Source organism: Anguilla rostrata, chromosome 12 (assembly GCF_018555375.3).
Source record: "Anguilla rostrata isolate EN2019 chromosome 12, ASM1855537v3, whole genome shotgun sequence".
NCBI classification, from domain to species: domain Eukaryota; kingdom Metazoa; phylum Chordata; class Actinopteri; order Anguilliformes; family Anguillidae; genus Anguilla; species Anguilla rostrata.
In genome coordinates this window covers 34787912-34811739 of record NC_057944.1, presented here as the reverse complement: position 1 = coordinate 34811739, position 23828 = coordinate 34787912, and the positions used below count along the sequence as shown (strand labels likewise).

Here is a 23828-nt window from a genome sequence, read left to right as displayed (position 1 = left end):
AGGGATGGATAGTTTGTGAGCTACTGCAGACTAGTGTATATATTTGTCGGGACAAGCTGTATGGAAATCATGGGTAAGGACTGGGTATCGATTAGAAATTGTTGTGTATATACATTGTTGTAAGATATTAATTACTTTGACTTAGTGAGGTATCGAAACGCTGGTGTCAGTATCTGGTCTTGTGAGGACTGAAATTTGTCTGCAAGATAAACGTTGTCTTGTAAAAAAAAAAAAAAGAAATAAAAAATTAATGGTGTGACAACTTCTGCAGCGTGGGTTAGTGACAGTGCAGGGTGGCAAAGAGGCATTTTTGGTTGTGATCCCATAATAATAATAATAATAATCATGTTCCTTGAAAGATACTACACAAGAACACATAGAGCATCATCAATATCATCCTTGTAAATTATTGTTTCCAAAGTTAAATTTTATAAAATATATATATTTTACATGAATTGGCCTTGCGTGATTAGCTAGTTGGCTGTTTGCTGTCATTCTCAGGGTCATGTGCTTAGGGGCCAGCAGGAACCCATTAGTCTGTTTTGTAAGCAGACTTGACAAAAGCCTGTTCTTGCTATCACAGTAACTGAATGTGACGTGCCCTGCTCAAGACTGAGGGGGGGGAAACAGTAATTACTAAAAAAAAGGGGAGTCACTGTGTTCCCTTTTGGCAGTTAGGTCAGTCTGGCGGTCCCAAGGTCAGCGCACACAAAGAAAGGTCAGTGCGTGAGTGACTGTGGCGTTCGGTCGGCCGGAGAAGCTGATTGGTCTCGGCATCGGCCGGCTGGCGGAGAGGGCACACGCACCTGGGTTTGCGTTAACTAATCAGCCCGGGTGCTTAAAGGTGTGTTCCTCTCCGCAGTTCGGGGGCGAGGACCGGGAGCTCACACCGGGAGTAATATTCTTCCCCTACCCTAAGCTGCTGACAGCTCAGTCCATAGTGGACACAGAAACTTTAAATCTAACACAATAGGTCTGGTGAAAGGGAAATATCTGGCAAAGATGCTTCTTAGATAAATCTGTCTGCCCAATGACGGAAGCTCAGTCTTTTAAATTAATGAAATATATCTTTCTTTCTTTCTTTTATTTAATTTATTTGACAGGGACAATGTACAATTTGATGCATTGTACCAGATATAGCTAAGAGCTAATTTTCATCTGCAGTCCCTGTCAAGTTCGGCTTCTCTGCTGACACGATCACTCAGCACATTATATCAAACTATACCACCAAAATGAATGTGTCCTAGCCCCCCCCCCCCCCCCCCCCCGATAATGTGCTGTTCATTCAGTACATATTGAATGAGCAGCACATTAGTGTATGGATTTGCGGTTGTCAGGGGAAATGAACGGTCGTCCATAGCCCCCGTACTGAGAATGTAAAACTGATAAACGCACATTGTCTCTCTTTTTCAGCACACAGCATATTATGTGCTGAGGGCCATAAGACTGAAAAGGAATTAGCAGCTCAGCTGAAGTACTGTACAATCTACAGTATACATGAATTATTCAGTGAATTTGCAATCAATTAGTCATCCACTTGCCAATATATTTTGAAGAAACACTCAATGCATTATGGAATTATATTTTACATTTACTGTACAATAGATGCACTACAGGCTGTACTTGCCGGTGCATGTATATGAGCAATTATTATGATCCCAGTGAGAAACAAAGCTGTGTTATGATGTGGGCTTATTAATTAAATTAAGATTTTTTATTTTTTATTTCAATACCGTTTACAATATATATATTTTTTATGAATCATTGAGCAGTGCAGACCATTCATTCAAATGAACCTAAAATTTAAATTGAGAAAACCTAATATACAAAATATACAGGTGTGACTTGGAGTCAACAAATTTGTGTGAAAATTTTCTGTTTGTCCAGTGAAACATTTTTTTCAGTGTAGCTGCAGAGCGTGAGGGTGAAAATTAAAACACCAATCAGATCTCAGATCTCGGAAGGCTTTGACCAATGAGAAGCGTGTGTTCAGGTCTGGGTGACGTGATTCGCCACTTCATTAAGTACCTCAGCACAGTACAGAACATGGCAGGCCCTCAAGTATTGTCAAGCTTGTCCCAGACTATATCCCATTAACCTTGACTCAAGCACAGGTAGTGCAGGAGTTTTCTGTGCAAAACACATTTCAGGAACGCACGTGGTTCTGTCCACAACAGTATCTGGGAACGCTGTGCCGAAGTGATTCATCTTCGGCCGACAAGTGCACGGCTCGCGAGGGACCAATGACACGGGGGGGAAGTTTCTGGAAATGGCCCTGGCCACGGCACGCGCTCTCTCTCTCTCTCGTGACGGCAGGAGTGTCGCCGTCGGCGACCGTCGCCAGGCGTGGGCCGTTGCCGCGCCGCGACCCTGCCAGGGAGGCCGAGCGCTGATTTGTTCGGTTTATTAAGGTGACTAAAAGTGGACGGCCCAGCGCCCCCGCTCTCGCCAGACCCCCGCTCCACCTGCGGCGATCCAGAAGGTGGGGGTCTGTTCGCCTTCGCCCCGGTCCTGTTACAGCCTGGCAGAGCCATCTGTTTCGTGGGTTTTTTTTTTTTTTTTTCGTTTTTTTTTTTTTTCCCGGGACCTCCGTGTCCAATTCTCCCCCCCCGAACGGACATTTAAGCGGGGCGCCGTTTCCAAATGCTCTCCCAATTATTCTGAGGTCAGTGTGTTTACTCAGGCTGGGCGAAGCCTGAGCCCTTCGACTGTTCGCTCGGAAACTTTCCACCTCAGACGCGGCCTGAGCAGCGCAGGCCGCGCGTAACGTTTTGGAAACATGTCCCGGGACGGTATGCACGGTGCGTGTTTGGACCTGTACGCTCCTGTCCGCGGAGCTCCTTCCTTCATGATTTTTTTTACGAGCGTGATATCTCATCCGATCGAGTGTCTGGTGCTGTGCTCCTTTGACAGGTTTCTCCAGAACAACTGCATTCGGACCCTGTCCAGTCGTGCCTTCAGGGGACTGTACAAGCTGCAGAAACTGTGAGTGCATTCCCCCCCCCCCCCCCCCCCCCCCCCCTGTCCACGCCCCTCGAAATCGAGCTTCTCGCTATGCCATGATGCAGACTGCGGGAAGACATTTCGGAGACTTCCCTGTCCATGGGGGAACACAGGCCTCAGTCTTCAGGACTGTGTTCAATATTGACAAAATGTGGCTTCACAGAACTCCAGGGGAAGTGATTAGCATGCTTATTAAAACATGACTTTTTTTGTTTTACCAGACAAGGAGGGAAAAAAATGCATGCATTAATCTTTAAGGAAAGTGTTTGTCTGCAGATATCCGCAAGCCCATAGACATTGGGAAGGATTATCTGTTCAATTTCCTCAAGAAAGCTGTTGATTGCCTTCCCTATTATCAGGGAAGCTGCAAAGGGAGAAATCTTGTTGTGTCTGTGATAAATTCCTTGTAAGCTGCAGTTTGCGTGTTTTGTCGTCCTTTCAGCGTGATGAACTTAAAGATTAAGACTCCTCTGTAGCCTCTATTCTCTCCACATGTTTTCTGTGTCAGTAGAGCAGGGGTGCCTAATCCTGTCCCTGGAGGTCTACCGTCCTGTAGGTTTCCACTCCGACCCGAACAATGCACACTTCATTCAACAGCCAGAGATCTCCTTGAGCTACTAAATAGTAGAATCAGGTTTGCCAAATTAGAGTGAAAATGAAACTCCTACAGGATGGTAGAGCTCCAGGAACAGGATTGGGTACCCCTACTGTAGAGAATGTTTTTTTTTTGTTTTGTTTTTTTTTTTAAGTTGTGATGTCATAAAGGGAGTGACAATCAGCATTCCATTTGCCATATTTTTTTTGTGGTGATTCATTATCTTTGATTGATTTAAATGCAAATTCTGTCTCTGTGTCTCTCACTGCAGGGTACTCAGCCAGAACTGCATCACATTGTTAAGTTCCGATGTGTTCAGAGATCTCCACAGATTGGACTGGCTGTGAGTACAAACTCTGCTCCACATGTAGTTGGCATAATAATAAATCTGTTTTGTTTTTTTTGACCTCTGAAATTGGCAGCAAGGGACTGACCATTGGAAAAACCACAAACAAGGGAGTGGAACACTGATTATCATGCCATTATATTGGTTGTTTGTGAATACGTAAATAGAGTGGCAGTGCTTTTAGCTGGTGTTATTGGATGTTACGGGTTAGTGATAGGTCATAAGCTGTTCTCTGGTAGGTCTCGATTTATTGCGTTGTACTCCTTCATTACGGCGATGTTACTGTCTGTAATTCACGCATCGTAATTTAGTTTTACTGTACCGTTTTATTTCACCGCGTGTGATTTACGACTCAGGACAACGCAGCGTGGAGCGATCGCGCTTTTGCCAGGATGTGGTTTAAACACGTCTTGGCTGCTTCGAAAAAAAACAAATTACAGCCCGTGTGACTGGAACAGCTGTGCGGCCATCTACAGCAGCATCGCTGCCTCTGCAAATAGCATCTGGCGTTGGGACATGATGCATGAATCTGAGGGAATAATATTTTAGTGTGGTTAGAAGAGAACTGCGTTATTCCCCACCGCTGCCTTGCAGGCCCAGGAGCTGTGTGTGTGGATCTGTGCTAATTAAAAGCACATTATCCAATTGCTGGTGTGACTAATAGGAACTGAAGGCAGGGAAGGGAGCAGAGAACAGGTGTTTGCCGCAGGCAGGCAGGGAAATTGTTTTCCGAGTTTCCGGTAAAATGGAGGGAGTCGCGCCCTGAAGCACCTGTTACCTGTGCAGTACACCTGTGCAGCCTGAGGGATGGTCATTCACAGTCATCATGTGCCTCGTTTGAGGGTTGGTCATTCACAGTAATTATGTTCCTCGTTTGAAAGCTGATCATTCACAGTCATCATGTGCCTCATGTAAGGGTTGGTCATTCACAGTAATTATGTGCCTCGTTTGAGGGTTCATCATTCACAGTAATTATGTTCCTCGTTTGAAAGCTGATTGTGGTGTGGGGATGGCTGGTTTAAGCAGCCACACCTGCCCTGGGTCAAGCTAATTAGACCTGGCCAATTGGATAATTGGTTAATAATTAGATAATTGGCCAGGCTAATTGGACCCAGGAACAGGAGTGGCTGCACCTGTGCGTAGTGAGGTAATCACTGCGCACAGGTTAAATCTGCCATCCCCACCCACATCAGGAGCTTCTCTGTCATGACAGTGTTTGAGATCTGCTCACTTGGCTGTAACATCTTGCCAAACCCTCGTGGAATAAATGTGGACTGTTTTAACATCTTCTCCCTGTGTCTCTGTGCTGGAGGGCCCCAAAGAAAGCCACTTCGGTGGCCTGTGGCAGGCGTGTTTGCCACAGTGGCGCCCAACGTGGGGCTCCTCCGGCACAGCAAAGAGGCACAGGAGGGCCAGCCAGGAAGCACACTGGAGGAGGGGCGGCTGAGGTGTTCCCGACAGGGCTTCGGGCGGATCCTCCGGGCCAAAAATGGGGAGCGGAAGATGACCAGGGAGGGGAAGGAGGCAATCCTCAGCTGGGACGCTGAGGAGCTGCACCTGGCCGAGGAGGCAGGTCAGCGACGGGCGGTGCACGAGAGGTGGTCGCGCCGTGAGCTGGACTTGGCCGGGAAGGCGGGTCAGCCACGGGCGGCGCACGAGCGGTGGCCGCGCCGTTTTGCTTCCTTTCGTCCGTTTGGTTGTTTTTAGCTCTTTGTTTTGGCCTGGTTGGTTTGCCCGGAGCCCATGAGGGGATAAGCCTGCAGCCGCCCGCCAGCAGAGCCGACTGGCGGCCACCACAGCCACGAGGGTTCCTGGTCCCCAGCACCACAAGGCCAGTCCACCAGCCCACCAGCCCAGCCACCCCACCACAGCCCCTGGAACAGCCCAAGCCGGTGACGCCCCCACCAGCCAGCAGAGCAGCCCAGGACTTCCCGTGCTCCAGGAGGGAGGAGGAAGAAGGGCTGCCTTGTCGTCCGAAGGAGGGTCACCGCATGTACTGGACTGTTCCGGGGCCACCCACCCTGACTTTTTTTTTTTTTTTTAAATTTTAGCGTGTTTGGAGTGTTTTGTTTTTGTTTGTTGTCTTTGGCTTTGTTGGGAGTGTGGGGGTGGGGGTGGGGGGAGTAGGCTTCGGCCAGGGATTCTCCCTGGCCTCAGTTTGGCGTTGGGGGTATGTGGTGTGGGGATGGCTGGTTTAAGCAGCCACACCTGCCCTGGGTCAAGCTAATTAGACCTGGCCAATTGGATAATTGGTTAATAATTAGATAATTGGCCAGGCTAATTGGACCCAGGAACAGGAGTGGCTGCACCTGTGCGTAGTGAGGTAATCACTGCGCACAGGTTAAATCTGCCATCCCCACCCACATCAGGAGCTTCTCTGTCATGACAAAGCCACTTCGGTGGCCTGTGGCAGGCGTGTTTGCCACAGTGGCAAACACGCCTGCCACAGGCCACCGAAGTGGCTTTCTTTGGGGCCCTCCAGCACAGAGACACAGGGAGAAGATGTTAAAACAGTCCACATTTATTCCACGAGGGTTTGGCAAGATGTTACAGCCAAGTGAGCAGATCTCAAACACTGTCATGACAGAGAAGCTCCTGATGTGGGTGGGGATGGCAGATTTAACCTGTGCGCAGTGATTACCTCACTACGCACAGGTGCAGCCACTCCTGTTCCTGGGTCCAATTAGCCTGGCCAATTATCTAATTATTAACCAATTATCCAATTGGCCAGGTCTAATTAGCTTGACCCAGGGCAGGTGTGGCTGCTTAAACCAGCCATCCCCACACCACACTGATCATTCACAGTCATCATGTGCCTCATGTAAGGGTTGGTCATTCACAGTAATTATGTGCCTCGTTTGAGGGTTGATCATTCACAGTGATTATGTTCCTCGTTTGAAAGCTGATCATTCACAGTAATTATGTGCCTCGTTTTAGGGATGCTCATTCACAGTAATTATGTGCCTCGTTTTAGGGATGCTCATTCACAGTCGTCATGTGCCTCGTTTGAGGGATGGTCATTCATAGTCATTATGTGCCTCGTTTTAGGGATGATCATTCACAGTTTGTCACGTGCCTCGCTTGAGGGATGCTGACAGCTTCTTGGGTATCATGTTCCCACTCAGAATCCTGGATGATAACCCGCTGAAGAGCATCTCTAAGGACACATTCACCGGTCTCAAGAGTTTGTTCTTCCTGTAAGTATTCCTCGGCTACGGTGCGCTTCATTCAAAGCACTAAAGCTTAAATTCCTCATTATTCAGATGTGGCCTTGTGTTCAGCGGCTGTGCAGCGTCATCGACTGTATAATAATGAAATCTGGGTTGTAAATGAACGCGTTTAAAAATGCCTGAGTTTCGCATTCCAGGTTGCGCAGGAAGCACTGGCTTGGCACAATTCATCTATTTGACTGAAAAGGAAATGTGTTTTTCACTCACCAACCCAAATCTTTTTTTTTTTTATTAAAAAAAAAAAAGCAATACAGTAAACAGAAAGAAAAGTGAAAGCAAATGAAAGTGCTGAAATATGTCCTTCCGTCTTCATCCTGATCCTTCCATTCCCCGCATTGTCATTTTTCATATTTCTGGGTGTATTTCATTTTTTCACACATTCTGTTCTTGCTCATTTATGAGCCTCTTTCTTTCCCTTTCCCGCTCTCTCTCTCTAATGTTTTTTTTTTTTTTTGTGATGCCTTGGTTTTCCTCCATCCATTTTCCGGCTTGTTGTTCGGTGGCTCACCGTAACGACCTTTGTGAACGAGCGCCCGTCTCCATTTTAGCACGACTCGACGCGGAATTACGCAGAGAGAGAGCCACCCCGCCGTGGTTTTTGTTATCTGAATGCAGGACTGCCCAACCTTGCTCCTGGAGATCTGCTGTCTGGTAGGTTTGGTTTTTCACTCCAACCCGAACAAAGCACACCTCATTCAACAGCTGGAGATCTCGTTGAGCTGCTAATTAGTGGAATCAGACGTGCCAAATTATGGTTGGAGTGAAAACCCGCAGGACTGTGGATCTCATGGAACAGGGTTCGGCAGTCCTGTGGAAAAGCCTGGACAGGCTGACACCATGGGCACTGTTGGAACTGTTTTTCAGACAGTTCCACCAAACGTAAGAATGAGCGTTTTGAGATTTTGTGGGCTTATAAACACCCCCGCCTCACTGTTGTCATTTTCTGACCTGGTTACATTTAAAAGTAAATTAAAAGGTTGAAGTAAAGAAAGGTTGGCCATTTTTTATCTTGTGCAAACAAGGCCACAGCTATGCACAAAAGTTGTGTAGTCATCATTTCATAAGTTCTTCTTTTTCCTGTTTTGGAACAATCCTCCAGTCAAAGTATTACTTTTATTGAGCATGTATTTTTTTAAGCAATGTTGTTTATGGTTAACTTCGTGGCTAGGCAGGAAGAGTACATCACAGTATATATTGTGCTTTGGGACAAAGGTGCACTGAGGTTTCATAGTGTCTCACAGCCCTGGATTCAGTTCATATTTGCCCTTAAATTTTAAATTTTTCCCTGGTTTTTTTGCCTAGTAAATTTTGGGGCACACTGAACTCCTCAAACTGTGTTTTATGAAGCAGAACATTTTTTTAATCAACATTCCGGAAAACATTTTCAACATTCAAAATATCAAATCAGTGTTCTAGAACTCCATTGGTTTCCTTTACCAGTAGTGATTGTTACATCAGCATTAGAATGTTCGGTTAAGAACATTCTAATCACATATTTATGATTACACCTTAAAGAGTCGTAGTGCAGGCCCTGAACAATGTTCTGTCACCCTGCAGAATGGGACACTGGGCCTTGTCGTCCTTGAGGTGCAGTGTGGTTGTGGTGTCCTGATGTGTAACAGGGTGGCAGTGTAGTGTAATGGGCAAGGAACTGGTCTTGTAACCTGAAGGTCGCCAGGTTGGATTCCCGGGTAGGACACTGCCGTTGTGCCCTTGTATGATGGATGCTATGCAGAATGTTGTGTAAGTCGCTCTGGATTAATGTGTCTGCTAAATGCCTGTAATGTAATGCAAGAGCGTGAGCAGTTGATTCTGATGCTGATGCTGATGCTGATGATGATGATGATGATGATGATGATGATGCTGATGATGATGATGATGATGATGATGATGATGCTGATGATGATGATGATGATGATGATGATGATGCTGATTCTGATGCTGACGGGGTGTGTCTGTGCAGGTCCATGGTCAGCAGCTCCCTACAGAAGCTTCCCCAGGAGAGCCTCTGCTACCACATGCCCTCGCTCAGCTGGGTGTAAGTCACGCATCAGCGCCAACCCTGTCTAGTGCTGAAACATGTTATTAATGGCATTAATATGGATGATAATAATGGCACGATATGATGGTGATGATAATGATGATGATGATTGTGGTTATGATTGTCATTATTCTTGCTGCCGTTGTTGTTTTGTGATGTACCATACATTTAATAGTATGCTAAATATGAGAAGCGTTATAAGCGTTATACATAATGGAAGTATGCTTCACGAAAGCCATGCATGGCAATATTCAGAACATAATCTTATCAGGTTTTTCCCCCCGCCTTATTTACAAACGCCTTTCAAGCTGCGCTCAATGCCGTCTCAGTTATCGTTGTTCTGAGCGATCGCTGTGCACGCTCGCCAGCGTATCCGCGTCCACGTTGTCTTGGCATAAATATTAGCGGTTAATGAAACCGCTTCTGGTCTGCATTTCATTTTGGTCGGTTTTTGTGCAAACATTTTTTTGTTGCATTAGCAGCTGTTTATTTTTAGGGTCGTTGCGTACGAGGAGACTTGACTCATCTGAACACCCACAGGAGAAGCAATTGTGGTTTTCGCATGGAAACTTGGAGGCATGGTATCAGTGTGCACAGCGTCTCCCTGCTAAATCAATTTCGCCGTGTCTGATTTCATCTGATACTAATCGGTCCTTCGCAAAAACCAGAAACAGCTGACACCAGAGAACCCAACAATACAGGCTGTGGTGTAAGCACAGAAGAAGAGAACTGATTTTTACAGCCTCGGGCGTTGTACTCTGGGGGCACGTCACTGGCGAACACTTCCTGCCAATCAAATCCCTTTCAGTTTAGGGCCTGACGAGCGAAATGAGTTCATTTCGCGCTCCGTGCAGATGGGCTGAAATGCAGTGGGGGGGGGTTTTTTTCGTTACCGGCGGGGAGGCGTGATGCATTGACTATGTCCCATCAGTCATCCCGCGTCTCCGTTCCCCAGCCCTCTCCTCATCCCCTCATTCAGCCCCCTGGAACAGATACTCAATTTGGTTCTTCACTGGCGCCTGGCTTTTATCCTTTTAAGCATCCTTTTCTCCTCCTGTTCCTTTCATTCCCCCGCCAGTTCTCATTCGTTATTCTCCCCCTGCCACCCCTCCACCCCTCCCTCCCTCCTTCCCTCCACCTCTCTGTCTCCTGCTCTGTTGGACTCAGGAGCAGCCCCCCCCCCCACCGCCCTCCATTCTGCGGGAGGGTATGAAAGTGGGGGCACCTCCAGGTGGGCCCATCTGGGCACAGTGGGTACAGTGACCTTCGCCTTGGCTTTAGCCAGAACCCTCTGCTTGCTGGGAGGGAGGGGGGCGAGGTTTAGTATGCAGATGAGCCTCATTGGTAGATTGACAGTGTGAATGCTTGACGCGTTCCAGTGCGGTTTTATTCCTGAAACTTTGTGCCACGGAATAGAGCATCACCACTCAACTCACTAATTCCATCACGCTAATTACTTTACCTCCTTTGTTCAGTAAGCAAGCTAGTTAGTGAAATCAGGTGGCTCAGTGCGTGGTTTGGAGCAGATACCTGCAGTAAACTGTGGCCAGCCGGCAGGACCTGGAGTTGAGTAGGCCAGGTGTAGACTATGCAGCCAGGTGATTGGGCTCTGTTAAATGAAAGCTTTACGGAACTTATTACGGTCTTGGTTCCCATGGATACTCCAAGTCACGCCAACGGTGGTCCTGTCCCGTCACATAGGAAATAGATCCGCCTCGCCATCGTCCCCCTGACGAACACATTATGTTCAGGAGGATTTATATTTAACAGCCGCAGGCACGGTCTCGGAAATTGACAGGCGGGTGGATGGATGTTGACGCTCAGCGCATGGCGGCCCTGTTAAGCAGGGGACTGGCAGCTGTTAGCTTTCAGCGCAGCAGAGGCGCGCAGATGCAGCTGCACACCTGTAGCAGGTTAGTGCTGTATGGACCCGCCTGCACGTCAGGGTCCTGGGTCAGGATTCCTAATTGGCTGTGATCTGCTGCCCCACCCCCCTTCAACCTGGGACAGGGCGGTTTGGGCTCCCTTGATGGCCCAGAATTGAGTAACCTCTGTCCTCCATCTTACATAAGCACTCATTACACACACACACACACATGCACACACACACACAGGCATGTGCCAGAGCTTCTGTCAGGTCCAGGCAAAAGGATAAATCCCTGATAAATGACCCATCATCTCATTGTTTCAGCATGATTTGTCAAACCTCCCGTGTTTTCCGGAAATGTAATAAAGTGTCTCCGTGTGGCTTTGCGTAAGTATATACTTGCAGCCATTAATCACGTCCCCTTTATGTGGGAAGAGGCGGCGTAATCGGCCTACGGTGTGTTTTGACGCGTCGAGTTGTGTGGGTTCATCGCGTGGGTTAAAAATCTATCTCGCCTCAAGCGAGGGCTGAATGGAGGCACAATAATGGCGGGGTTGGCGGTCGATCCCAGCGGTGGCCTCAGCCCCCCGTGGAAGACGCGCCGCTGTGCTGTTTTCAAAGGAGCCGATGTAGGCCGAGCGTCACGTTCGGCGCTATTGCTTCTCCCTGTCGTCCTGACCGGCTCGAACCGGTTTCAAATCGATGGACCCATGAGCCAGAAATAACTGTTTTTTTCTTGAATGTCAAGGAGGCATAGGGTTTTATTTATACATTTATTTATTTTTGGCTTTTGACAGAAGTGCATTCCTGTGGTTAATTAATTGCGCCAGACCTGGCTAGCGATATCCCCAGACCAACGAGTTAAGATGAAACATCGCTAAAGCGCTACTACAAGTTAACTGTGCTGACCAAGAGCCAAAGTAGAAATTCTGAATGCATGCAGACTGCACTCGTAGTGAGCCCCAAGAAGAGAAACATAAGACCATTTTTAAAAACTTGTGGGGATGGGATGAGAAGCAACCTGCATTTCTGCAAGGGTTGGGTCTTTAGTCTCTGTCGGACCAGCTTTGGGAAGTGTGTTCCACCACTGCAGAGCCAGTACAGACAGACGTTGTGTACTGGGAGTAGTGACCTGGCAAAGAGCCAGCCATCTTGAGCTTGTGGAATAAAGACATCTTCGCAGGGTGTAGAGGTTGAAGTTTGATTGGAGGTGTGGGGGGGATTTTCCATTCACTGCCCTGTAAGGTGTTGTCTTTGTGACCTCTCTAATGGGAGTTTTAAATTTTGCTCTTCCTGACCATACGTATGTGTTTTGTCCAGAACTCAAAGAAATATAACTCCAAACTGCATCTGCCTAGAAGGAACAACCTCCTCAGTGTTTTTAGAGTTGGCATTTTTTCATGCTGCATATTGTACCAAATGGTTGTAAGAGTTATGTTGGATATCTAGTGTTTAGGTTGTGGCCTTAGAGAAACAATGTAATTGGATAAGGGCAAACTTGTTCAAGGTCCATACAATATTACATTGTTTCTATGTAAGAATGCTGCCTGTTCTCCCCCCCACGAACATCAAAGGAAAGGTCCTTGGGCCAATTAAAAGTCACGCTAATACCCTAATCTAGTCATACGATCTGTGGGCCCCACTTCCTGCAGAGTTCTTTTCTGAAGAAACACCAGAACACAACGCTATTTATGGGATGTCAGGGCCCTGTGTGGCCACAGATTTCCATAAGGGTCATTTGTTCACCCAGCTTTTTCCCATTTTAAGTCTGAATGCCAGTCCATGACATTCGATTGAAATCTTCAGCTGAATTTCCTAATGTGTATGTAGAACTGGTTGTGGAGGTCTGCCAGTTGGAATTTACAACCATCTCTTGTTAAAAGCTGGAGTAAATTTTCATCTTGTAGAGGTATTCAATAGCTGAGGTGAATTGCCTCCTTACATAATGTTTCATGTAATTAGAAGGAACCATGAATCTTTTAATAAAAATAATGTCATGATGCTTAACCCTGCTTTCAATGGCATAAGGTCACTTTAATTAATAAGTAAATTGTCAGCTTTTAGATAGGCCAGGTCTTGTCATAAATTAACCTGACCGTTTTTTCCCCTGGGCATCACTCAATGAGAGCAAGCATCGTCTAGCCCCAGTGCTGCTGGGTATGGTATTTAAGATGGGCGCAGGAAAAAGTTGTGTTGTGTTGCAATCAGTTTCAGAGCCTTGGTGGTATGTTGGTTGTGTGTTCACTACATCTGAGTTTTTCTAGCTTGTTTCATTTTGTTTCTGTGGCCTGGAAGAGGGTAATACTCTGGCAAGGACTGGCTTATTGGTCTCTCTCTTTTTAGATCTCTGAATAAACAGAGATTTCTCCCCCATTTGTCCTTGTTTCGTGTAGCACCATAACGTTTTTTGTATCCCATAGGTTTGTTGTATCCCTCTACTTCATCCTGCTTGTGCTGTTAGCCACTGGCCTATCGGGTTGTATCCCTCCACCTCATCCTGCTTGTGCTGTTAGCCACTGGCCTGTTGGGTTGTATCCCTCTACCTCATCCTGCTTGTGCTGTTAGCCACTGGCCTATTGGGTTGTGTCCCTCTACCTCATCCTGCTTGTGCTGTTAGCCACCGACCTTTCAGGTTGTGTCCCTCTCCCTCATCCTGCTTGTGCTGTTAGCCACTGGCCTATTGGGTTGTGTCCCTCTCCCTCATCCTGCTTGTGCTGTTAGCCACTGGCCTGTTGGGTTATGTCCCTCCACCTCATCCTGCTTGTGCTGTTAGCCACTGGCCTGTTGGGTTATGTCCCTCCACCTCATCCTGCTTGTACTGTTAGCCACCGACCTTTCAGGTTGTGTCCCTCCACCTCATCCTGCTTGTGCTGTTAGCCACTGGCCTATCAGGTTGTATCCCTCTGCCTCATCCTGCTTGTGCTGTTAGCCACTGGCCTGTTGGGTTGTGTCCCTCCACCTCATCCTGCTTGTGCTGTTAGCCACTGGCCTGTTGGGTTGTGTCCCTCCACCTCATCCTGCTTGTGCTGTTAGGCACTGACCTATCAGGTTGTGTCCCTCTACCTCATCCTGCTTGTGCTGTTAGCCACTGGCCTGTTGGGTTGAGTCCCTCTCCCTCATCCTGCTTGTGCTGTTAGCCATTGGCCTGTTGGGTTGTGTCCCTCCACCTCATCCTGCTTGTACTGTTAGCCACTGGCCTATTGGGTTTTGTCCCTCTACCTCATCCTGCTTGTGCTGTTAGCCACTGGCCTGTTGGGTTGTGTCCCTCTCCCTCATCCTGCTTGTGCTGTTAGCCACTGGCCTGTTGGGTTGTGCCTACCGCTGCCACGGCATGAAAGCGTAACGTTGTGTGGAAAAACGTTTGTGATCCGAGAAAATCCTCCTTCCGTCTTCGACTAGAATTGCATCGCCTCCATCAATCCGAACGACGAAGGTCATCGATTGCGAGGACGTTTGTTTGTGTGTTTGCCCGTTCCTGCCCTGCTTGTCCATCACTGCTTGCTCTCGCTACCCTCTCTCCCACCAAACAGCTACTTAACTGCCATAACTGAAGGGGATCTGAGCCTACCTGGAGAGTGGAGTCAGATCTTCTTGCTTCATAAACATATTTGGGTGGGGGTAAGACATTTTACGATCCAAGAGAATTTAATACCACTCTCCAGCTACTGTAGATTCAGGTGGACCTCATCACAGGTAGCTGTTCGTTAAGTGGTTAATGGGTCGGTTGACAAACAGGGGAGTTCAGTGGTAGATTGCCAGGTAGTAATAAACAGATGCATAAATACTGAAACGCTGGCAGATGAATCCGTGGCCTGCTGCACGTTTCGGGGGGAGAGGTCACCCGTTTCTGGTCACGGCTCTTAATCGCTTCCTCTGGTGTCCTCCACCATGTTCTCTTCTCAGGGACTTCGATCGAAACCAGATCCGGAGCCTGAACTTCTCCACGCTGACGACGTGCGACAACCTCACGGTGCTGTGAGTATGACGCTACGCCTGGGGAACTAAACTCTCGGGTGCTTTTTCACGCTGAGGCCGGCTAACGGGGGTCCGGAGATAATCCAGTTGTGTTTGGATTCGGTAAGTGATCTTTGTTTAGGTTTTACGGTGAGGCACATACGGACTTCTGGTGCTGATGAAGGAAAAAGAGATAAGGGTGGTTCTTAGTAAGCGTTTGATCAGGGCTTTCTTTATGCCAAACTTGTCTGAAATCCCCCGGATAGTCCCTGGAGGCAGCCTGGCCTAGGAACAGATCTGTTTAATACTTTAATATGCTTTTTCCCCCTGTTTTTCATGCTTGAGCTGCATTCCAGACCAAACGTGGGATCAGACCGAAGTTTGAAGGCAATGCTGGAATCGCAGAGTCAGGGAATTTAAAAGCCATCTGGACGGGGAGCCATCTTGGGATCTCCTCTGGTGGCTTAGATTTCTCGTCATGAATATTCATTCATAAACCTGTATCCTCCCCCCTTCCCCTCCCCCCCCTCCCCGCCCCGCCCCCTTGATGTGAATTGTCGAGGAGGACAACCCACACAGCGTGCCTGTGTGGCAGGTTTTCTGTGTGACAACCTCAAACAGAACTACGATATCCCCCTGGGCTTCGCTTGCTTATTAACCCCATGCACACATGGATAAAAGGCCCATAAAAGAATTCTGCGTCCATTAGAGAGGAATGTCAAACAAAGGCGCCCGTCTCATCAACGACAGCGTCTCAGTTTGCTTTGAGACCACTCCTTTCCTCGAAGGGGGGTTGTGATCCGTGAACTTTTAACTTCCACGGGTGTCCTGACACGTAGGAAATTTTTCAGCATCTGCAGGCCTTTGGAGCTGAGGGAAAATAATACTTGTACATGTGAGGATTTCTTACATAGCATTGGGCAAGGGTTCATACGCGGGTTAAAAACAGGTAATGTGAAAACAGTAGTCCAGGTAGTCTTCGCTGGCCACACTCTGTTTACACTAAACGTGCTCTGGAATAACCCAGTCAAATATTTACATATGAAACATTTTGGAGGTGATTCAGTATATACCAGAGGTTGCTGTTTTGACTGATAGTGTTGTTTGATACATTCATGACCAGCCATATTTACCATGTTTTTCTCCAGTTGCCTGTTCAGCTGGCCCTTTTTTCATTTCTGGAAGGATTCTGAGAAATTCTGAGCAGGAAAATACAAGGGTTTTAAAAAAAAATAAAAACAACCTGCCGAGCCAGGACAAATTAGACTCTAGAAAAACAGGAGAGACATCTTTATTCCAGACAGACAGACACACACACACACACACACACAGTCACACAGTCACACAAGCATGAACACACTGTGACATACACACACACAACGTATGCACGCACTCACACAAGCATGCACACACTGAGACATACACACACACACACAACATACACACACAGTCACACAAGCATGAACACACTGAGACATACATACACACACACACACACACAACGTACGCACACACTCACACAAGCATGCACACACTGAGACATACATACACACACACACACACACACAGATATAAGGTAAAGGCACATATAGAAAGTGTGGAGTGCTGTAAGCTGTTCCTTCTTGTCCTGCTTTTTTTTTAAAGGGGAGTGGGTAGTGTGCTTTGCCCTTTGTGGTGCTCAGTTTAATCAGACGGGGAAAGTAGAGACGGTTACAGACAGAGAGATTGGATCACAGGACAGATATACAGTCACACAGGAGATTCCCTACAGCCTGTACCGCATGTTTAGCACAAGCCTTTTTGCGAGATTGTTCGTAACGGTGTTTGTGTCTTCAGTCAGCGACCTTATTAACGCCTTTCTTTCCACTGACTCCACCACTGTGGGAAAAAGTTCCTGTTTTTTTTCCAGGTTGATTTTAATTATTTCCAATTCTCGTCCGAGTCTGCTCCTCTCTGCGGGTCGTTCCCTGTGGATGTGGGCAAACGTAATTTATGAAGCCTTTGATTGAAATGGACAGATTCAGCGTTGTGAGATACAAGTTGTAAAACATGAACTGCTTCTGCGATTACATTCCCCCCCCCCCCCCCGAATGTAATAACGCTACTTTCATCACTGTTCTTTTCAGATCACTGCGTGCCAATCGAATTACATCACTTCCAGAAAATGCATTTCAGTCCCTAAGGATTCTGCAGGAACTGTAAGTGATGGTCACAGTATTAGTGGATTGAAGAGAGCAAGTAAAAAAAAATTTTAAAAAATCATCAGTGGTGTCACATTTGACAAGATGTAATATTGATCCATGTATTGTATGAAATGAACATAAACACCTTTTTTTTGGATGGCGGATAAATTTTATTCCCATGTAGTAACTGGCCGTTGTTTATATATGTCACGGCGTATTAAGAGGCCAAAGTAAGGCCCTCACTGTTAACATGAGAGAGCACAGACCTGCCTTTGGGGGTCACGTCGTACTGCGGCTGCATGATGTGTGGCCAGCTTGCTCCTTCGGTACAGGACGGAGTGTAGCACAGTGGGTAAGGAACTGGGCTTGTAACCGAAAGGTCGTAGGTTCGATTCCCGGGTAAGGACGCTGCCGTTGTACCCTTGAGCAAGGTACTTAACCGGAATTGCTTCAGTATATATCCAGCTGTATAAATGGATACAATGTAAAAATGCTATGTAAAAAGTTGTGTAAGTCGCTCTGGATAAAAGCGTCTGCTAAATGCCTGTAACGTAATGTAATGAGATAGATGCCGTTTCATTTTCCTTCATTTCATTTTCCTGAAATTTGAGGAAATTACATGTAGCTGCACAGTCAGTCCCGTTTGAATGTGCGGCTATGTGTACTTGTACGACAGCGTCAAACAAACCATTGAAATAAGTCTGTAAAATGGTATGTGATTCATTTGAATTAAACTGTGACTTTTTTATATGTTGTATGTTATTACAGATATTTTGTCTGCATTGTTGTTGGGCTTATAAAGCATGTTACTGGTTAACAAAATATAAATTCAAAATAGAAAAACAAATAGAAATACATTTTGTTTTCATAGCACCTATCTGTGCTTTACTGCGTAATCAAATTATGAATTATTCAATAGTGTGATTCCAGCTGATGAATCATATTAGAATCGCATTTCAAATACAAAAACAAGAAAAATATTTTTAAACAAATTCAGTGACAATTAATGACAGCACAATCTTGGAAACACAAAAGAAATGTTTCCATTCAGATTGTAACACTCATTTCATATATTAATATGTCAGTAATTATTGTATTTTTCTACCATTTAATGCTTAAACCAAATTAAAGAATTTCCGAAGGTCACGTAAAATCAGTGCGAGAAAAAGCGAGGAAAAGTGTTGTGATGTGATCCTCCATCTTGGTTCCTGTTTATATTCCTGCTGCTTCATTTTGTACAAGTTGTGATCAGCCAGTGTTTGTATCAGAAGGCCAGAGAACAGGCAGTTGCAGGACTGTAATTTACCTGGTTTACCTTTCCGAACGCACGCTTCAGTCTCGCAGCATCAGACTGCGAGAAGAACGATCTTACCTTTGATTGCATTCCTCAGCTGGGGGGAAAATCCAGCCTTTAAATTGGTACTGGAGGCCCAAATGTAAATTTAGCATAACACCCCCGATTCTTCACTTCCTATTTTTTTTAATCATTTAAGGCCAGAGGGCCTAGGTTTGGTGCCACACAACAGCCTGCATCTGCCAAATATTCCACTTAGAGTGTAATGGTATCATAATCATCATTTAGCAGCGGCGTAGAGTTGGGTAATACGCTTCTGATGGGTTCTGCCCCTGGGGTGGAGCATATACAGAGAGAATAGCGAGGGGTCAGGAGCCGATCGCCGCGGGACTCCGCAAAAAGCATCGACCTTTTCAGTCGCTCACGCTGGCTAAATAATTTAGTCGGACAAAATAATAGTAGTCAGGCCGGCTTGGTGGTGTTCCAGAAAGATCTTCCCGATTTTTAAGATGGTGTTTTAGAAATCTCTTGGCCAACAATATCTAAAGCATCACTCAACTTTTATATGACAAAAACGGATTCCCGGTATTGCATCAGTACATCAGCATTTAGTTTTGAGTCATTGACCACTTTGAATGACTCATATCTCTGTACTGTGATTAGAGGAAAATCCACACTGAGAAAAGAAAAGAACATTTTACTGAGAAAGTCATTGAGTTGTTTGAATACCAGATTTTCAGTAAATTTGGTCATGAACGGAAAGCTTGATATGGACTTATAATGTATATTGAGGTTATCTATTTACAGCTCTCTATTATGATCATTTAACTGCTTTTTACAGTTGGAGTGTCATCTCTTAATGACTCTGAAATACACAAAATCTCTGATAGGACGACACAAGGAAACGTCGAACAGCATTGCCTAGGTTTTATGTTGCTTCATGCTCCAAGAGTTGTTAAGTGTTTCATAGAAAGAGGTTTAGTTTTTCCAACACCTCGCAGCAGATTACATTTCTTCTATCTGTTAAGTCTTCCCCTGGGAGAGGGTTTTCTGTTTGTTCCATGTAGATTTTAATTATATAGTGTTTTCACCAAGCCCTATCTCTCATGCACTGATATTTCTCAAGGGTATCACGGAATGTTGTTTCCATGGAGTCTGACGGAGAGATTCCATGTGTTAATTTAACTACTATGTTTTACTAGACCTGGTGTGATAAATGTTCAGGGTCTTAAGACATACAGTATATATGCTTTTGTGCTGTAATAAGTAGGGCCATGTTTGAGATGCAAGTACAATGAAATATTCCTTTGTCTGTCTGTCTGTCTGTGTCTGTCTCTTACACACACAAATCTCACTTTCTCCGTTCTCTCTCTTTCACTCTTTCTCCTCTTTGTTTCAGTCGCTCACCCCCCCCCCCCCCCCATCTGCCCCACTCTCTTGCCTGCCGGAATCTTTTTCGACTCATTATCACAGAAATGAGAATCTAAATCAAGTTAAAACCCACAATGCATTTGCCTTGATTGTTCCCACGACACATAATTAGAAGCGTGTTGCAGAGCGTGTTGCAGAGATTGGATCACATTTCACTTTTGCTCCTTATTTTTTTACAGAGACTTGTCAGGCAACAGGATCAGAGCACTGCCATACAAAATCTTCAAGGATTTGAAGTCTCTCAAAATACTGTGAGTCGCGCACCACCCTTTATAATATGAAATTGTTTACAGATAGTTTCTGCATTTTCATTATGCAACATTCTCACTGCCACTTTACCGCTTTATGATGAAGATTTCTTCGTCGCTGACACCAGCTGATTTTGTTCTGCTACAGAAATGTGTCCAACAATCCATTGGTCCATGTCCACCAAGGTCAGTTCGATCACCTCGTCCAGCTTCAGTCCTTGTGAGTAAAAAAAAAAAAAAATTGATGATTGCTAAATTGATGATTTTCTTTTGCTAGAACACTACACTTCCACCAGGCAGTTAATGTACTCCAATTTCCATCTCCTCCTGCAAGCCAAATTACACAAAAAAGCCTGGCATTGTTCCCATAAAAATTTCAAATGTTCCGTAAACCAATTCAAAAGGCAGTTAGGCGGTATATAACAATGTGGAGACGATCATCGCCGCAGTCCCTTCGCCTCTATTCGTATTTTTTGCGAGGGCCTGGCGCACTCCGGCTTCGTGTCTAACGGGTTGCGGGTGCGCCATTTTGTTTACGGTGGATTGAGACCGCAGCCATCACTGAGCATCGCTCTGAGACGTGTGTTCTAAGATGGCCGACCAGCCGAGCGGTTAGAATGGTGAACTGGAACGGAGAGAGACGTCGTACGCGGCTGGTCGGACACGGCGGAATGTGGCGCTCTAATCTTGTCTGTTTGTGTGTTTCTGTTTCTATTTCTCGTCCGTCCCCCCCCCCCCCCCCACAGAGGCTTGGAGGGTATCGACATCCCGGACATTCAGATGCAAATGTTCCTGCCGATGAGGAACCTCTCCTTCATGTAGGCCCCAGCGTCGCTCCCCATTTTAAAAGTGGGCGAGGAAGGCTGTTACTCGGTCGTTTTTGGGAAGTGGGATGGCATTCCCTGCCTTCGTCAGTCAAAAGAGAGCTGAGAGAATGAGTTTCCCGCAAAAACTGAGGGAGGACATGCTCTCCCTGATGCCACTGTTAACTATACTTACAGTATATACATATGAGTAGTACAAGCTGGGTTCTTTATGCTATTTGCCAACGCGAAATCTTTCTAGTGATCCCCTGGAGTTTTAAAATGTGAAAACCTTTATTCTGTCTTCAGACAGAATGCTCTGTTTGCTGCTTGCACAAAATCTGGGGCACTTGTTTTTCACACGGTTCTATTTTCTCATGATTTCCTGGTTCTAGTGAAAGAGTCCACACACATTTTTTTATGATGTTCAGTTCATTTTTTGTTGTTGTTCTGTTTTGAAAAAAAAATTTATTTAGATATTTCAAGAAGTTCCAGTACTGCTCCTACGCCCCGCACGTCCGTAAGTGCAGGCCCAACTCGGACGGGATCTCGTCCTTCGAGGACCTGCTGGCCAACGTGGTCCTGCGGGTGTCGGTGTGGGTGATGGCCTTCATCACCTGCTCCGGGAACCTCTTCGTCATCGGCATGCGCACGGTCATACGGGCCGAGAACAGCCTCCACGCCCTCTGCATCAAGGTTCTGTGCTGTGAGTACTCCCCCCGGTGCAGTAGCGCCCCCTGCGGGTGGTCCAGCGCTCGAGCATCAGACCGCTCCCATGTGGTCATTAAAAGTAGGCTTTAAGAGTATTTCTCAAGATTTTTATTTAAAAACAAGCAACTTAAACGTGTTAATTGGGTTTATTTTATTATAGCTTAATCAGGGAGAGGCCAGGTAACAGTAGATTGGAGGCCTTATCACACCTTTTTTAAATCATAATTTTCATAAATCACAGCAAGCATGTGTGTAAATGGGTATGTATGGAAGTCAAAGCTTTCGGGCACTCTTGTTATGACGGTCCCCGTTTTAGCCTGCCAGTTAACGCCTGGGCCTAAATGTGGCGTGATCCGCTATCAGAGTAGAGTAAAGCCCTGGGTGTTAGCACCTCTGCCACGTGGGAGACAGGCGTGCGGAAACAGAGACAGGGTGAGTGAGAGGAAGACACCCAGCCGACTGGAGCAAGGCGCCCTGTCACCAGCTAATGGGACTTTCCCCAGACTCCTAATGGTGCAGCTCACGGATGGCTTCAGAAATGGTGTCATCTCGGAGGCATCAAAAAAAAAAAAAAAATTTCTTTTTTTCCCCCTCACACTAAGGAGATAATCTTGATCTGTGGTGAGTGTTTCATTATCGGTCTCCACACCGGGGTGTTCCCTGCATGTCGGACTGCGATTGATGGAGCGACTTCCCATTGCTCTTGGGTTTCCTGTCACACTTGTACTTCCTGTTGTGCTAGGACTTTCTGTCACACTTGTACTTCCTGTTGTGCTGGTACTTCCGGTCATATTTGTACTTCCTGTTGTGCTGGGACTTCCTATCACACTTGTACTTTCTGTTGTGCTGGGACTTCCTATCACACTTGTACTTCTGGTTGTGCTGGTACTTCCTGTCATATTTGTACTTCCTGTTGTGCTGATACTTCCTGTCATATTTGTACTTCCTGTTGTGCTGGGACTTCCTGTCGTGTTTGTACTTCCTGTTGCGCTGGGACTTCCTGTCGGGTTTGTACTTCCTGTTGTGCTGGGACTTCCTGTCGGGTTTGTTGTACTTCCTGTTGTGCTGGGAGTTCTTCTCACGCTTCAGCCGGCTGAGTGTCCAGACAGGCCTCTCTGTGCCCCCACTGCACCCGCGGGCAACAGACATGCCCAAGGCTGACGGACCGTGACTGAGTCACCCCCCCCCCTCACCACCACCACCACCACCCCCCAGCCCCCCCTTCCCACCCCCCCCCGGTCTCCAGACACACAGACTGCTCTGCACTCACAGATTTATCCATTTATTTTTATATTTAGATTGCCCAGTGCATCATACATTCCGTTGACACATTTTGTTTCTGCACTCCAGATGGCCTCGTGTGACAGTATTGTGAATTTAATGCAGAATAATAGCGGTCAGTGTAAACTAAAACTGGCAGTGATTAAAAATGAATAATTGCCAAAAACGAATATAAATTGCTTGAACAAATTCTTGAGTTTGTTTCAGCTGAGGATTTTATTTTTTTCTGTTAATATCTTCCAGGCCCCTGAAGCTCTTTTCGACAGTCTGGCAGTGAATTTCTGTACCATTCACAGAGCAAGGATTTGTTCAAAAGATGTGTTTGGCAGTTGGCAACTGTCATTTCTAATGCCTCTGGTTTTTTAAAGATACTCCTGCTCTGCACTCTTTTGGCATTGTTGTGTGGAATTATTGTTAATGCAGTCATAACAAAATGGGCCAATTGGAAATGCTCCCTGTGGCCATTGCCAGCCCAGAATCTCCCCATCCATGCTCCTGCTCTTCCATTGTTTAAGAGGTTGTGATAATTTTGGAGGGGGCGGGGGTGGGGGCAGGGGGGGGGGGGCGCAAAACCCAAATCACCCTGTGTAGCCATTTGAGATGTGTTTCATGTTCTGCGGTTCCTAAATAGACATTGTTTAAACAGCAGCCTTGTCTATATCCTTAATATAGACACTGCACAGCCCTTCTCTGCTTAATGTAGACACTGCACAGCCCTTCTCTGCTTAATGTAGACACTGCACAGCCATAATAGAGTAGCAGTAATGGAATTACCATCACCATTAATCAAGTGTTTTGTAAATAAATAAATACATAAATATAATAAAATGCCAGCACAACA

The 23828-nt window shown here is 46.2% G+C and overlaps 1 protein-coding gene across 6 annotated transcripts in view; it reads left to right on the top strand.

Moving 5' to 3' along the window:
* rxfp2b (relaxin family peptide receptor 2b) overlaps positions 1-23828 on the top strand; it is a 45823-nt gene that overhangs the window by 14913 nt on the left and 7082 nt on the right. For all 6 annotated transcript variants that reach the window (XM_064302307.1, XM_064302308.1, XM_064302310.1 and 3 more), the window contains 10 exons: positions 2914-2985; positions 3870-3941; positions 7070-7141; positions 9138-9212; positions 14986-15057; positions 17163-17234; positions 20124-20195; positions 20341-20412; positions 20939-21010; positions 21472-21701. In XM_064302307.1, coding sequence (XP_064158377.1) covers positions 2914-2985; positions 3870-3941; positions 7070-7141; positions 9138-9212; positions 14986-15057; positions 17163-17234; positions 20124-20195; positions 20341-20412; positions 20939-21010; positions 21472-21701 — 881 coding nt within the window. The remainder of the gene's footprint in view (positions 1-2913; positions 2986-3869; positions 3942-7069; positions 7142-9137; positions 9213-14985; positions 15058-17162; positions 17235-20123; positions 20196-20340; positions 20413-20938; positions 21011-21471; positions 21702-23828) is intronic.